The 16,934-nt window shown below is 37.5% G+C and overlaps 1 protein-coding gene across 1 annotated transcript in view; it reads left to right on the plus strand.

The window, feature by feature from the left end:
- Positions 1-83: 83 nt before the first annotated feature.
- The window catches only part of eipr1 (EARP complex and GARP complex interacting protein 1), a 40,502-nt gene continuing 23,651 nt past the window's right edge, over positions 84-16,934 (plus strand). The window contains exons 1-4 of the mRNA XM_026934226.3: positions 84-286; positions 1,335-1,418; positions 5,512-5,644; positions 12,219-12,375. Of these exons, the coding sequence (XP_026790027.1) occupies positions 245-286; positions 1,335-1,418; positions 5,512-5,644; positions 12,219-12,375 (416 nt within the window). The 5' untranslated portion in view covers positions 84-244. The remainder of the gene's footprint in view (positions 287-1,334; positions 1,419-5,511; positions 5,645-12,218; positions 12,376-16,934) is intronic.

A 16,934-nucleotide genomic window follows, 5' to 3' on the forward strand; every position in this document is an offset into this window, starting at 1 on the left:
ATTCTAGAAAGAATTACGGAGCGCAAAGTGAAAACATTAGTTCTAGAAAGCGGGGCGATACGCAAGATGTTCATGCGCTATTTACGTACTCGATTTTCATAACGCGGAAATCGGGAGCGAGGAGGGTTGACAGGAAAAGCAGCTTTAAATTGAGTAAAATATTATATGATTTGTAAGCAGTTAGACAAGCAAACTGTAAACAAACTGTAGTGTAATATTGTTGTAGAATAAGAGTTTTGGGAACATGGAGGATGACGCGCCGGTTATTTATGGCCTTGAGTTCCAGGTACAGCATTTAAACGTGTATTTTGCCTTATATCTGGTTTATTTTGATTGCATGTAACCTGCTTTGTATTTAAAGCCCATGCTGCATACCTTCATGCACACTACTACATAAGGGTTTACACACGATCTCTCTATTATATTACCTGTTTATTAATCCAGTGATATGAATAACAATAACAATAGCAAGAAGCATAACAATGCCATCAGGGTGGTTTGCTCTTAATGTCCCTGTCAGTGTCACTCATGTAGAAAAGCAACACCTAATGGGATTGTTCAACTAATGAAGTGTCATTTGGCTTTTAATCATGTTGTGAAGGAGTATTAGTGTTTAGTGGAAGATGTTAGCATTATATTTCATTCAAGAAAACATCTCTGGCAACACTTATTACCCCAGAGAACACTTCTTTTGGAATATGTTCATTGTGAATATTAAGTGGAAAGAAAGCCTACAGAATTTGCACCTCAAATAAAGCCAGAGATCATCTGAAGATTTTTCACAATACAAACCTGACAAAACTTCCAGAAAAGTAATTTTAACTGCAGGTTTCGTGAAGTGACGTGAGTCAATATGTCATCATTTATAGATCAAATCAAATTTTATGAACTTCAATGCAAAGTTATAAGATGTTATATTCTATTTCATATTTGGGGGAATATTATGCTTATAATGACTAAATATTCTATACAATGCATATGTGCATTTTTTTTTTTTACATCAATCCCCAATTTTTTTTTTCTTTAACAGACCTTGCATCACTAATAAACATCTTTAGACTGGGAACTATAACAAGAAAAGCCTAACATTGTTAAATTGTTAAATTATTTATGACACTATTAAGAATATTGCTTTTTTTTTTCCATAGATTATATCTTTGACATTATTTATTGCTACATGGAACTCCTCATCTGTTTGTAAATTGAATTATAAAGCAACTCGCTGCTTTTCTTGCTCTCCATATTTGATCTTTTCCAACGTCTCTGTGCTCTTTATTTATCTCTCCATAAATACCCACTAATTGATGCACTGATTTTCCATCACTGTGGTTTAGTGCCGCGCTTTGACCGCTCAGACAGCTGAAACCGATGCCATAAGATTTCTAGTGGGCACGCAGTCGTTCAAATTTGATAATCAGGTGAGTAATTGAATTGCATATTTTTTGTTAAAAAAATAAAAATTGAAATTATTTTCCATTGAAATTAATTTCACAGTTGATCTGTTTGAAATGAATTTATTCCTCAATGGCTATTTTTTTCCAACCACAAGTTAAGCTCAAGCCAAAGATTTTCTCCAGGGAAATACTGTTCAAATTTTTTTTTGTTCATTTTCTCGCATTAACAAAGCGCTCTAATTTACACTTATCACATTCATTGGAAATCTGACTGAATATTGTAAAAGGTCACAGATTCATATAAAACTCAAAAAAGTTGCTGCTCTGGTTTAACATCCTGCCAATGAACAAATGGAAAGCTACAAAACCAAGTGCAAGCATTAGATTTAAATAATAAAGGATGTGGATATCATATTGTATCTATCTAATGGCTGAGACGTGAAACAAAAGAGTGTATATATGATTCTCTAGAGCAAACTTAAACTTGCGTCATTGGAGAACTCAATACTGCAGATAAAAGCCTTTTATGTGCTTACTAAATTATTATACAGGTTTCTATTTTTGATTATAACATTTCTGAAAGCCTGTTTTTCCATGCAGGAATTTAAATGAATTAATGAATCCTCAAGGCCCCCTAGTGTTTGTTGCATTGATGAATCAGAAGAATTTTAAAGGTTTTCTAAATCGTGCCTTCACTGTTCTCCCTCTGATCTGATCCCTAAATCCCTCAGCTTGCGTCCAGCCATTCCATCATATCTAGCCTCGGGTTCAGAGAGCAGCACTCTCAATCTCATTTACCTGCTAGTGCCAATTACAGCTCTCCTGTGGACGCATTCAACTCTAAAGCTTTTGGAAAAGCCGAAAAATGCCGACTTGAGGGTTTGTGTGTTTGTGTGTGTGTGTCTGTGAACACGCTTTCATGTGTGTTGTGCAGACTGACCCCTGCTGTTCCATGTTTATTGCATTTAAATGAACTATCCACGCTTTTTTTGTATTTTTTTTCCAATAGTACTGTGTCTATGACATGGTCTATTTAGAAACTTTAATTTATAGGTGGAAAAGGTGAAAAAATCTACATGTACACTGCAGACTGCTTGTTATATTAAATTATTTAACACACAACTTATGTTAAAATATAACACATAGTCAAAATGCTTACTTATACCATTTATAATATTAGTAATAACAGTTACAGAGACAAGCTTTCGTGTCATTTCTGTCTATTTCTGTCCAATATTTGTCACAATACTCTCTTCTGAAAGTATCTTGGGCATCATCAGTACATCAACACTCACAAGTTTAATATTAAAATCTGTTTCTGAGTAGTTTGTCTCTCCCGTTCCTTCTTAAGTGCCTTATTTCTTTTACAAGACAGAAAACAAATCGTAAACAGTAATAGTGCTTATAATTTGACTCTACTGATCTTCTGGCTCTGAATATTGGGATACGTACTGTATAGTACATTGTGATAATGGACCTTGTTCATCAAATATGAAGCACAGATCTGAGTGCATGAAAAGAAATAAGAACAAATCTGTGTTTTCATCCTGAACAAATAAACAAATCCTTCTTTCATGTAAACCAAATGCTGAAAGAATTACGTATAAAACCGCTCATTCTGTGAGCAGATAACTGCAGAATGAACTAGTTAAAACTTTAGCTGTCTAGCTATTATTTCTCTAGCTGAACAACTTCACAACTGGGTAACGATACAAATTCGACAGTGACGGTAAAGCAGTTGACTAGCTTCCCACCAAATTTGAGAACTAATAATGGGGGAAAAAAGGTGAACTCCACTCCTAGTGTAAGGCTGAATTCTCTCTTTCTCACTTCTCTGATTGGTTGCTGGCTCCTGCTTGTCACTGTGTACTCAGACTTCTTTTGTGCCTGAAACTGGGGCATAACTTTTGAGTATTTTTTTCGCCTAAGTGAGTCATATGGTGATGCTACTCCACACTCCACTGTGATGGTTGCTTATTGTCTTGGATAAGACTTTGTACAGGAAGTTCCTCAGGCAGCTCCTCTGTAATCCAGGTTAATTATAAGCCTTCAGTTTTATCACACAGGCTTCAGTGCTATTAGTGGCCCTAATGCTGCTTCAGCACACTCCTTCCACTCTCCGCCTCCTGTGATGTCCACTCACTTCTTTGTGAGCTTTATATATTGAAGGCTGTCATTAGTCTATTATAGTTAATCTCCTCTTCCTGCCTGTTTCTTCAGCCTGCTGCTCTGCACGAAGCCGTGTTTCTGCCGTGTGCTTCTCTAAAGAGCCCTTACTGAGAGGAGCCAAAGTGGAGGCCTGTTTTACACCTGAGCCCATTTTGCCTCCTCCTCAGATAATTAATATGGTAGAGAAGGAGGCCCAAGTGGCCAAGAGCAATGACTCACTCTGCATCTCTGGGATAAAACTCTATAAATCATGCACAGACCTTCTACCTGAGCACTGTTCATCTCCAACCCCTATTATAAGACCTTCTTTTGCCTCCAATTATCCTGTCCAGTCATTGGAATTTATTTGTATTGCTCGCTTCCATAAAATTATAACTTTGCCTAATAATTTTCCCCGATGCCATCCAACCCAAGGTTAATGGTTTCTTTTCCGACTTTCAGCCGACTGATCAGCAGAAACGCACTGTCTTTTATTCGCACAGTCCACACACAGTCCACACACAGTCCATGCACAGTACACGCACAGTACACACAACAACACAGCCAATTAATATTCTCTCAGAGGAATAACTTTCTCTACTATAAAGTGTTTTCGTTGTTATTTGATTGTCTCATGTTTTGTGCTCGGCCATTTCAGCAATTCAGTGTTAAATATTGCTATATATTTATTGCCTATGAATCGTTTTTACAAGCCAGCTAGTGTGAAATGTTAAATCTGTGATTGCAGTTACAGAAACTACTTTATGCTCTGAATTCTGAATAATAACCTATGCTAGACTGTGTACATACTGCAAAATTATACACATATCACTAGATCTGGGCAATATGATGATCTAATATTGTGATTAACTAAGTCACAATACCCTTTTCTGAGATACTGCAGGTATTGTTATATTTCTTTCTTTCTTTATTTTATTTATTTTTCACAATTACAAACTCTGTTGGAAGCAGTTGTTTTAATGTTAAAATGTTGTACCAAAAATATATTTTTTTAAAAGGTATTATTAGAATTTCTATTAGAATATTTATCTTTTCAAGTTTTAAATAATTTTTTTTGTCATTTTTGTAGACATTAAATAAATCATTAAACTATATCTATCTATCTATCTATCTATCTATCTATCTATCTATCTATCTATCTCTCTCTCTCTCTCTCTCTATATATATATATATGTAAATAATATAATATATATACATATAATATATATGTAAATGATATTTGTGTGATATATTTGTCATATGATACTTGAAGGCATTTTGATGATACACAGTTTGTATTGTCTGTGCAAATTGTGTATCATCGAAATGCCTTCAAGTATCATGATATAATATGACAAACGTCATAAGAGGTTCAGTTTTAAAACAGTGTGACTTTTCTCTCTGTGTTTTCACTCATTATTAAAACATAATCTTAAGCACAGTCATTACAGCATGTTGTATTAATAACTGTATGACTTTTATCATTTCATTTCTAGGTATCCTTAATAAAACACCCATAATAAAACTGTTCCATGGTTTCATATGTGCCCCTGATCTAAGAGAAGTCGTTTGAAGGAGTATGTTTCAGATGATCCTATAGAGCAGTAATTGCATATATGACGTTGAAGAATGGTTTTGCTAAGCAGGACTTTCAGTGAAATGCTTATTATTACAAAAAAGTCATGAAAAAAGAAAGAAAAAATGCTCTGTGCAAATGTCTGATGGTTTTCATAACATTAACAAGTTCAAAAGAAGCATTTAACAGCAGCAAAGTTGAAATGAAAAGGCTAAAGAGATAAGTATCAGGGTGTGTGTGAGAAAGAAAATCCAAAATATCTTCTGTGCTTAAGCTTTGTATTACTTTCATATTAAAGCAAATGTCTGAGATTGAAGTCTCTCTCTCTCTCTCTCTCCACATATTTACATTAGCTTTGTTCTCATTTCTATTTGCCTTTCTTCTGCCTGGCAGATCCACATCATTGACTTTGATGATGAGAACAATATCATTAATAAGAATGTGCTTCTGCATCATGCTGGTGAGATATGGCACATCGGCGCCAGCCCTGCTGACAAAGGAGTGCTGACCACGTGTTATAACAAGAGTGAGTCAATCTCTCTGTCCTTCTCTACTCTTCTTTCCGTCTTTCCGTCACTCCATCTGTCTTGACTATGGGTTCTCTTTAACTAATATATCTCCAGGCTTCCATATAGTCACTGTTAATAGAAGTGTCTCAAAGGGTGAGCTTGGCCAAAAATGAAATGTGCATGATTTCCCTTTTTACTCACCGAGGACAAGCAGAGGGCTCGAACCACTCAGTTTCGCTCTATATGACCAAGTTTAAAGTACAAAAACACAAAGAAACACACCAACCATGCACAGTTAGTCCCTAGTTCTTAATAGATAGATAAAAAATTTCACGACTGGGTAATGATACAAATTCACAACAGGGATAAATCGGCTGAGATTCACAGGTTCAGCGAGAACAAAGGGTTTGTCTCTTACTGTCTTGGGTTTGGGTTCTGTTAAAACAAGTATATCTTGATCACTATTATTAGGAGTGTCTTAAATGGTGAACTTAACCAAAAATTAAATTTGCACATTTTTCCCTCCTACCCCAACATAATCACTCTGATAAGACATGTTTGATTTCTGTTTCTTTAATTTTGCACTGGAGCTACAAGGCTAATAAAGAATGGAAATATATATCACCCAAAAACATATCATGGAAGACTGATTGTAAGTAATTTCAAATGATTTTTAAGCACACAGAGTATATCAGCACTGTACATATGGATATTATTCATCAAATACTGTTCAACCTAGTATACTGTAACCAAAACAGGTTCAGTTATGTTTTTTTAGTTCTCAGATTTTAATGACAAAAGATTTCCATCCAGCAGTTATATGGAGTTAGGATTTTTAAGGAGAAGAGTCTAACTGCGATTGTTTATGACTGGTACAGATGTGGACTCTGACACGCCCTTTAAGCGTTTCTGAATGTGCACGCTTTTAAGAACACACTCAAGCGCTGTGTCTGGAATTATGTCCTGTTCACTATATAGTGCACTATTTTTGGGCTTCTGTCATTTTCTAGACCGAATGCAATGCTTTGTTACTATTGTCTATTACAGAGCAATGAGTAAACCCATATAACATGGGTTGAGTTTGAAATCATTTACGTCACATTCTGCTGCTTATGATTGTGTTCTATGTAGTGCTGACTTTTTTTTTTTCCAATATAGGAAATAGTGATGTGCTAGCTTATATAATTAACTAATTAACTAGCCAATTAGCTAATTAATGTATAGTGCATGGGGAGAATATAATCCTACTTGTTGATAGATATGCTATGATTAGCATAAAATATATGAATTAGTTAGCGTTTTAATAATCTGGAACACTATTTGGATAGTCCAGTGTAGACACTCTACAAAAAGCCTATCAAAAATACATTAACTGATGCTTAACTACCGTTTCAGTAACATGTTATAAATTGTATCAGTAAAGTTCAACCACATGAATTTGTTGAGAGTCTGTGAATGATTTACTAAGCCTCAAAAGTTAGAAACTTTCTAGAGTCTAATTAACGTCAACAACTATAAACTACAGCGAATAGCGTTGATGCCACAGAGCCCCAGGGTCACTGGGTTTACTGTCTATGTGGAGTTTCCTCTGGGATCTCCAGTTTCCTCCCACCTCCCAAAAACATGCTGGTAGGTGTATTGGCTACGCTAAGTTGTCTCTAGGTGTGAATGATTGTGTGAATGTGTGTGTGCATGGTGCCCTGCAATGGACTAGCACCCCGTCTGTGGTGTATTCCCACCTTACGCCTAGTGTTCCCAAGATAAGCCCTGGATTCACTGTGGCACTGACCAGGATAAAGCCTTTCTGAAGATGAATGAATGAATGAATGAATGAATTTTATTGAGAATTAGTTGATAGTGTGATTGGTGATGGTCAGGTGAGTATCTAGAGTGGACTGTCCAAATAAAATGTTACCTAAAAGTTCTTTATTGCAGGCAATGACTAGTGTTTCTAGTGTTTTAATAATACTGATTTTTGTTAGTTTGCAGACTGGGACATTATCATATTGTCACAGGGACATATTTTAGTTTGTCTCTAAAATGCCATACATCATAACACACACAGAGCGAGTGTATCAGCACTGTCACTAAAGCTGGACTCCCAGACTCCCGGGCTCGTGTTATAACAGACGCAGTGGTAATGGAACATGTCATATTTTGGCACTCCCAACTCTCCTCTCTCGCCACAAGGCAATTAAAAGAATTAAATGAACACACAACCGATTGGAAAGGGAAAATGTAATTAAATCCAGAGTTTATATGACTGGCGCCTATGGCCTTGGCTGGTTTATGACAGTCTGAAGAAAAGAGAGCGACTTCTTTCTGGGAAAAAAATGAGAAAAAGAAGGGATTTGATTTGTTTTTTATTCCTTCCTCCTTCTTGATCGTGATGAGGCAGAGGCATGAGAAGTCATAACCGAGTTCAAAAGAAGAATGTAATTAGCGTGACGCACGGTTTAAACAGAGGATCCGGAGTCAAAGGCTGCTGAAATCATGCTCTCACTGCACCATGCCCTGTGTTACACTAATAACATGTTCTGTTATAACTGCAGCACTATTAACATAATTGCAGCATAAGGAATAATGCAATAAATTGCATTAACATATGTTATATAATGTAAATGTAAATTACTTTAATATTATCATCTTAGGGTTTGCTCTAGGAAGTGCTTTTTGTGCTGATATGAAAAAAAAGCACACTGTAACCATAGCAACTCTGTTACTGTTGAGTTCTTCTGTGTTGTACTGACTATGGTTACAGTGTGTAAGGTGTATGAGCATTGCTATGGTTACAGTGTGTAAGGCGTGTGAGCATTGCTAAGGTTACAGTGTGTAAGCTGTATGAGCATTGCTATGGTTACAGTGTATAAGGTGTGTGAGTATTGCTATTGTTACAGTGTATAAGGTGCATGAGCATTGCTATGGTTACAGTGTGTAAGGTGCATGAGCATTGCTATGGTTACAGTGTGTAAGGTGTATGAGTATTGCTATGGTTACAGTGTGTAAGGTGTGTGAGTATTGCTATGGTTACAGTGTGTAAGGTGTATGAGCATTGCTATGGTTACAGTGAATAAGGTGTATGAGCATTGCTATGGTTACAGTGTATAAGGTGTATGAGAATTGCTATGGTTACAGTGTGTAAGGTGTATGAGCATTGCTATGGTTACAGTGAATAAGGTGTATGAGCATTGCTATTGTTACAGTGTGTAAGGTGTATGAGCATTGCTATGGTTACAGTGAATAAGGTGTATGAGCATTGCTATTGTTACAGTGTGTAAGGTGTATGAGTATTGCTATGGTTACAGTGAATAAGGTGTATGAGCATTGCTATGGTTACAGTGTGTAAGGTGTATGAGCATTGCTATGGTTACAGTGAATAAGGTGTATGAGCATTGCTATTGTTACAGTGTATAAGGTGTGTGAGTATTGCTATTGTTACAGTGTATAAGGTGTATGAGCATTGCTATGGTTACAGTGAATAAGATGTATGAGCATTGCTATGGTTACAGTGTATAAGGTGTATGAGTATTGCTATTGTTACAGTGTATAAGGTGTGTGAGTATTGCTATGGTTACAGTGTGTAAGGTGTATGAGCATTGCTATGGTTACAGTGAATAAGGTGTATGAGCATTGCTATGGTTACAGTGTATAAGGTGTATGAGAATTGCTATGGTTACAGTGTGTAAGGTGTATGAGTATTGCTATTGTTACAGTGTATAAGGTGTGTGATTATTGCTATGGTTACAGTGTATAAGGTGTGTGAGTATTGCTATGGTTACAGTGTATAAGGTGTATGAGAATTGCTATGGTTACAGTGTATAAGGTGTGTGAGTATTGCTATTGTTACAGTGTATAAGGTGCGTGAGCATTGCTATGGTTACAGTGTGTAAGGTGCATGAGCATTGCTATGGTTACAGTGTGTAAGGTGTATGAGTATTGCTATGGTTACAGTGTATAAGGTGCATGAGCATTGCTATGGTTACAGTGTGTAAGGTGTATGAGTATTGTTATTGTTACAGTGTATAAGGCGTGTGAGCATTGCTATGGTTACAGTGTGTAAGGTGTATGAGTATTGCTATTGTTACAGTGTATACGGCGTGTGAGTATTGCTATTGTTACAGTGTATAAGGTGTGTGAGTATTGCTATGGTTACAGTGTGTAAGGTGTATGAGCATTGCGATGGTTAGTGTGTAAGGCGTGTGAGCATTGCTATGGTTACAGTGTGTAAGGTGTATGAGTATTGCTATTGTTACAGTGTATACGGCGTGTGAGCATTGCTATGGTTACAGTGTGTAAGGTGCATGAACTGCTTTTCTGTGCTGCAGTTTGCACACTGTAACCATGGCAATACAGTGTTTACAAGTTGGCTTAGTAAGGCATCTAAACTGGATGCATTATTAATAATAATGATTTATTTCTCAACATTAAGCCTAAGTAAAGGTGAGCAGGAGGCTGTTTACCTTAGCTTTGTTTTTTTTTTAGTCAAATATCCATGAGAGAAATCTAACCTTTATTTTTTAAAATATATATATTTTTTAAATTAAACAATATGTCACAATTATTGGCACCCCTGTGTACTTTGTGCAACCTTTTGCCAACATAACAGCACTGAGTCTTCTCCTGTAATGCTTGATAAGGCTGGAGAATAAAGAGCAAGGAATCTCTCCAGATCCTCTCTTGTGGAGTCCTTTTTGGCTCACCCACAAGTTTTCAGTTAGGTTTAGATCAGGGGACTGGGATGACAATATCAAAAGTTTGATTCTGTTGTCATTGAACCCTTTTGTGTGGATTTGCATGTATGTTTTGGATCATCATTCTGCTGGACGAAACAAGCACAGCCCAACTGTAACATCTTGGCAGAGGCAGCCAGATTTTCATTTATCTCCTGGTACTTCCGGGATTTCATGATGCTGTGCATCCTACCAGTTCTCAGAGCTTTAGGAGGAAAAACAGCCCACATCGTCACAGACCCTCCACCATACTTTACAGTGGGAATTAGGTTATACCTTTAATGTTTGTTGGCAAAAAGCTCTGTTTTTGTTTCATCTGACAATTGACCTTGGCTCCAGTATAGCAAATTATAGAAGCTTGTGGTTAGTTGAGAAAAAAAAAAAAACGTTTTCTTCCGGTCTGTTTGTCAGATAATTTTTTGGCATGAATGTTCTTCTGCAAATCTCCATCTGTGATCTTTGGAGAAATTTATGCCTCTATAACCGTCCTCCTTATTATGCGAAGGGGCAAAATACCTGTGTGTCCTCTTACAAACAGGTTCATTACAACTCTGGTTGTTTTAACTTCTTAATTATTGCCATACCAGTGAATTTTCAGGCACGTAGCTATTTTTTATAACCTTTGACTGTTTTTTGTAGATCAACACATTTTGTTCCATTTCATTTGTATAGTCTGTAATCTTCCTAGTGTTGATAAATGACTAAAAGAAAGGGAATTTGTCTTCGTGCCACCTCTCCTCACCACCTTTATACCCTAGTGATACAGAAAGTCACAGATACGTGCTTAAGAGTTCTTAAACACCACACGTAGGTTTTTTCCTTCAGATAAATTTACTTCAAGTAAAGGTTAGATTTATCTTATATTTTTATCATAAGATTAAGTCACTAAGTCACCACAATGACATTTTTTAATATCCTTTACCGAGGGTGCTAATAATTCTGGAGCTCTCTGTGTAAGGCTGTGTGCATACAAGATATAGAATTTTTTGGGAAAAAAAAGTGCTGCTGGAATCAACTGAAAAAAAATGTCATAATGGTTGTTTTTATTTACAACCTGATTAGTTAATCCAGTAAACAAGACATTTTAAGAAAGTGCTCAATGTCACAGAGAGGTTTTTGGAAAAGCTGAACTCTGAAATCGCTTTGTCGTTCTGACTGTTGTTGCAGCTTCTTCATGTGTGCGTGTCGATTGTCTCGTGTGAACTCAGAATAACTGCTCCAGTGGTCAGTGTCCACAGCATTTTGTGTAACAGGAACTGGTTAATGTAATGTAATGCCTCTGTAGTATCACATGACTGTATAGTTCATCATACTGTGTTAATTAGCAGACTTGGTTTTACGGGGTTTTTTTCGTGAGCGCCTTGGAGTTAATTGCACAGATAATTGCAGAGCCAGGCTGTAGGCTTTGATTGATTGTTTTTCATTTAGCTATTCCTTTTTTCACTCTGGGAATGAAATTGAGAAAAGCAGACCTTTTTTTCCGCATAGCATGTATGGCTAACATTAGGGGGAAAAAATGTGCTTATTTGTCAAATTCAAGTTAAAATCTGTTTCCTTTTTGACGTGTAGTGCGTGAGGCAGAAGAGATAGTGTGTGCATGAGGCGGGGCATGCCTCTAGAGGCAGCATGAGACAGGACAGACCCTCATCCATCATTATCCTGCACTGAAACGAGACCACACACACTTGTCGGTGTGAGCAAACATGCATGCATTTTGTTGTTGTTGTTGTTTTTGGGTTACACAATAAGAAGTGTGTATGTGAATAAATGTTTGGGTGAGGGGGGAATTCTATATGTGGCTGCATTTCTGAGTGAAATTCTGACATGTTGTTGTGTGTTGTGTGTGTGTGTGTGTGTGCAGTCTCAGATAGCCGTGTGTTAACGTGCGCAGCGGTGTGGAGGATGCCCCCGGAATGGGAATCAGGCAGCCACGATTCCCCAGACGATTCAGCTCACAGCCCACAGGCCCTGCAGCTCCTCTGTCACCTTGACAACACGGCCCACGGCAATGTGGCCTGGTAAAACACACGCTATCGATTTCAACCCTACAGCAGCCTTCCCGTTTCTCTCCTCACACTCGTTCACACTGCTCACACTGCTATTGGGAGTAATCTGCTCAAAATCTCTCTCTCCTTCACTCTGTCTCTCTCGTTTTTATTCTCATTCTCAGCTTCCACTGAAATGCATTTGTTCTTCACTACTCCCACCTTTCCATTCTTCCTTATCTGTCACCCTTTTTCCGTTTCTTATACACAAAAAGGAAAAAAAAATGTTGAATGGGCTTTTGCTGTTATTTCAGCAGCCGGATGCCTGACCTACATATTCTGTGGCTTAAGTGTGCCTGCCTTTGTTTTAGCACCCCGCACTATATCATATGCCATAATTCACAAAAGAAGAATAAAAGCGTAAGTCTTGGAGTGTTTTTTTTTTTTTTTTGTTTTTTTTTTAAGCATTGCTGAATGGCAGTCTCCTGCCATCTCCCACTGGAGAGTTCAATTTGATGGAGCTTGCACAGTAATAGAATTTTCATTATCCCTCATAATAAAAGAGGCCCTGTATTTCAAAGCCTCTGGTTTCAGCTGAAAAACAATGAACTCAAATCTCCTCGGCTCTGTCGTCCTGCCAGTGGAAGAGCTTGTGTCAGGTATTTAGTATAGTTTAGAAGTAGGTCTGACTGAATGGTCTCTGGTTGAAAGTTTGTAAATGATGCCTTCACTTAGTAGCACTTTGTTATACAATACAAGGTGTCCCAAAAGTCTCCATACATAGGGAAAATTAACACTTTTTAGCAAAATGTCTTCCGAAATTTTTCATACTTAGTTCATATTATATATATTTTTTATGTAGCCTTAAGAATGCCTTTGACAAAGGAAGAACGTATTGAAATCATTGTCATGGCTGGATCAGGAAGCTGTCACAAGGTTGCGATGGACTTTAACAGGAAACATGGCAAGCACATCACACACGACACTGTTGCCAAACTGGGAGCCAAAGTTGAGAGAGACGACTCCATGTGTGTTTACAGAGAAATGGCAATCATGTAGAGTACATTTTGCTAAAAAGTGTTAATTTCCCCTATGTATAGAGACTTTTGGGACACGCCATAAATTGCAAGCACACAAAATCTTGATCTTACACTTGTCCTAAATATCCCTGTGCATAAGACGTGGTAATGTTTTGTTATTCGCACTTCACATTGCCACTTTTGACTAGTGCTACGCAATGTGAACTGATGAGACATCTATTTTGAATCTGATGTAGAGAGAAGGTGAGGTATAGTTCTCTGTCTGATCATCTTTAATGAATGAATGAAAGAATGAAAGCCTTTATTGTTATTGTATATCTCTGTATACACCGAAATTAGGAGCACTGCTTCTGACTGGTGTTATAAAAACAAACATGTAACATTAGACAATAAATAGGACTATAAAGTGAGTATACCATATAGTATAAAAGTATGTATGTACAGCAAGTATACAGTATAGTATAAAGTATATACAGCAGGTGACTAAGTCATAATGTTGCACATTGAACATTCAGAACATTCTGAATAAGTGACCAGTGATAGTATTGCACATTACCTTCTACATTGGTGTAAACAGTTTAGTATAGACACACAGAAGTACAGATTGAAATGGAATAAGTGACCGTAGTTGAGTAAGTGACCAGAGATAGTAATTGCACATTTACGTTCTACAGTTAGTGCATTAAACATTCTTTTAAACATTTTAAACATTTAAACATTCTGTTTAAATGTTTCTGTTTTCATTGTAAAGACTAAGGCTAACACATGCTTTGCAACTTTTCCAACTGTTGCTCGTGCTACATCACTAAGCAATGTAACACACAAGGAAATCGCTATCAGCCCTCTTTCTCATACATGAGACGCCCATGATTGGTTAGTGTTGCTGTGATTGACAGGGGGTAGAGAGTAGGCCATCCCTCCTACACAGAGAGCACGGTCAAATTTGCTCTCTAGACTGCTGGCCACGGATGGCTGTGGTATCATCGAGATTCAAACTCGCGATCTCCAGGGCAAGCTATTTACTGTTGCGCCACTCACCATTCTGCCCTACTGCCTGTTGTTTTTTTTATGTTTATTGATTCTGCTACAGTATTTTTTTCAAGTACTCGGATACTGTGCTGGGCCCGCATCCAGACTGTGATCTGCCAATTGATGACACAGGGGATGAGCCAAAAACCTGTGTATGCTCCATACATTTTTAAAGGAGAGCCATTTTTAAAGAACAAAGAACGCAAGTGAAAATGGAAGAAAACATAATTCGATAATTTTCAGATAAGATACTAAGGGCTAAGAGCAATCATCTGTATTGAAACTATTCTAGCCTTTTAAGAGCATGCATTAAATTGCACAGTTATCATACTATGGATAATAACATAACACTATTCATCATAATACAGTGACACTTTCTTTTTATTTTAAAATACTAAATTCGCACAAATAACAAAGGCTACCAGCAGGGTAAAGGCTGATTTATACTTGCTGGTAACTACGCGTACGTGTACTCTGTGTGTTTGGTGCGTTGCTTGTGTGCGTCCTCAGAAATTGCACACGACACATCTGCGTGGTGCAAAACCAATGTAAATAGTGGAGGTAGTGTAGCACCATGTGACACTGTGTCCGCAACTGAATAAACAAACCAACATCGTGTCTGAAGTCGCATATTTATGTACTATTCTAGAGCGTTATTGAGTACTCTAACTAAGTGTTTTCCTATTACAGTTAGTGTTTGAATTTTAAAAACCTCTTAAACCTAACAAAAGGTCTGTTTTGAGTACCAGCCTTCTGGATTTTCTAAATTTGTAAATATTTTTGAATGTACAATGTAGGGTTTTGATTTGTGATGCAGATCATGACAACAATCATGACGACAGCAGAAAGTTTTAAAAAAAAAATGAATCATCAGTCTGTTTAATGTTGTTGTGCATGAAATTGCTAAACCTTACAGTTCAACTTGTACAGCAGATGGACAGAGATGTTTTGGCTCTGATGTGCCATCTAGTGCACGTCGCTTTTAATCCTCCATATATGCATAAGATATGTAAGCGAGTTGGTGAACACTGACGCTCGTGTAGCAGCTGTGTATGTGCAGGTACGCATGGGGGAGGTGAAGTATATTTACACCTTTTTTTCCTAGAGCCAAGCCTAAACTTATATATGCAGTGATACCTCATTTATCTTTCTATCTACTACAGCACTGAATTCAGATTCTGGCTGCGAGTCTTACAAATTATTTTGTTTTAATGTGCTCATTATAATACGTTATCATTTCTATAATAACAGTTTGCAGAGCCTTGTACAGCGGAAGGCAGATTTTAATAATGTATGTAATTGCTGGTACGGTCAGTTATAAAGTTTTTTGAGATAGAGAGAGACAAAAGAGGCTGGTGAGGGAACAACTGTTTATAGCTATTATAACATAAGCGAACACAGAAACTAGCTTGTTTCATGGACGTTATGCAAGACTGTTAACTATTAATAAAAAAATTTGTTATGGTGTTCTTTGGTATGTAAAAAATAGTTTATATAAAAAACAATACTACTACTACTACTACTACTACTAATAATAATAATAATAATAATAATAATAATATCATCTCTGGTCGGTTGTACCTGGCCAGCTAACACATGGCAGCTGTTTGTTTATTCAGTTCCTCTGAACAGGATAAGAGGGTATCTACAGCATAATTGTCTTCTTTCCTGGTTTGAGAGTAAAATCGTATTGAAAAGCTCCTCTTACATGCATGACAGACGTGCTTTTCCCTGATGATCTCTTAAAAAATCAAAGTGCAATATAGAGAGAATAACTGACTGTTAGTTAGTGCTGCTATTATCATTTATTGAAAGTGTGTTCTCCATTCTCCAATAGGTGTGTGTGTGTGTGTGTGTGTGAGAGAGAGAGAGAGAGAGAGAGAGAGAGAGAGAGAAGAGGTTGAATGGCCTCCTCTTGGCAGAGTGCAAGGCCACAGTGTTGGAGCCCTGGGGTGGAGATTGATGGTACTGGTGTCTGTCCTTGTAAAATTCTCAAGGGCAGGAGGTGTGTGTGTGTGTGTGTGTGTGTGTGTTGAGGGGAGGTGTTCATGTGCATGTGCTTGTTTATATGTATGCGGTTATAAAGGCTGTGCGTGTGTCTGTATTTGATGAGGGGTTCACACTGTGACTGTTTTGATATTGGATTTTTTTTTCCACACTCTGGCAGCAGTAACACTGGCGCACAGGAACGTCCTCATTCACGTTTGTAAGGCCAGCTGCATTTTGGCCTGTCTCACGCGCTCTTACACAGACACACAGTGACTTAAATTCTGGCAAATATTATCAAACGTCAAAGGAAAACCAAAAAAAACCAGCAAGCTGTTTGTTTCAACCAGAACCAGACAGCATTTTCACTAGAGCTTTGTCTCATTTTGAATCTAGTGCGCACCTCGTAATCAATGGCCATTGAGTGCCTCGTGGCCAAACGGGTGCTTGCAGGGGGCCGGGAGGAATTTTCAGGCCCGCATTGTGACTGTGGTGTGAGACGGCGCAATCACGAGTGCGATTTGCACTCCGAGCGGG

The sequence above is a fragment of the Pangasianodon hypophthalmus genome, chromosome 10 (genome assembly GCF_027358585.1).
Source record: "Pangasianodon hypophthalmus isolate fPanHyp1 chromosome 10, fPanHyp1.pri, whole genome shotgun sequence".
Taxonomy (NCBI): domain Eukaryota; kingdom Metazoa; phylum Chordata; class Actinopteri; order Siluriformes; family Pangasiidae; genus Pangasianodon; species Pangasianodon hypophthalmus.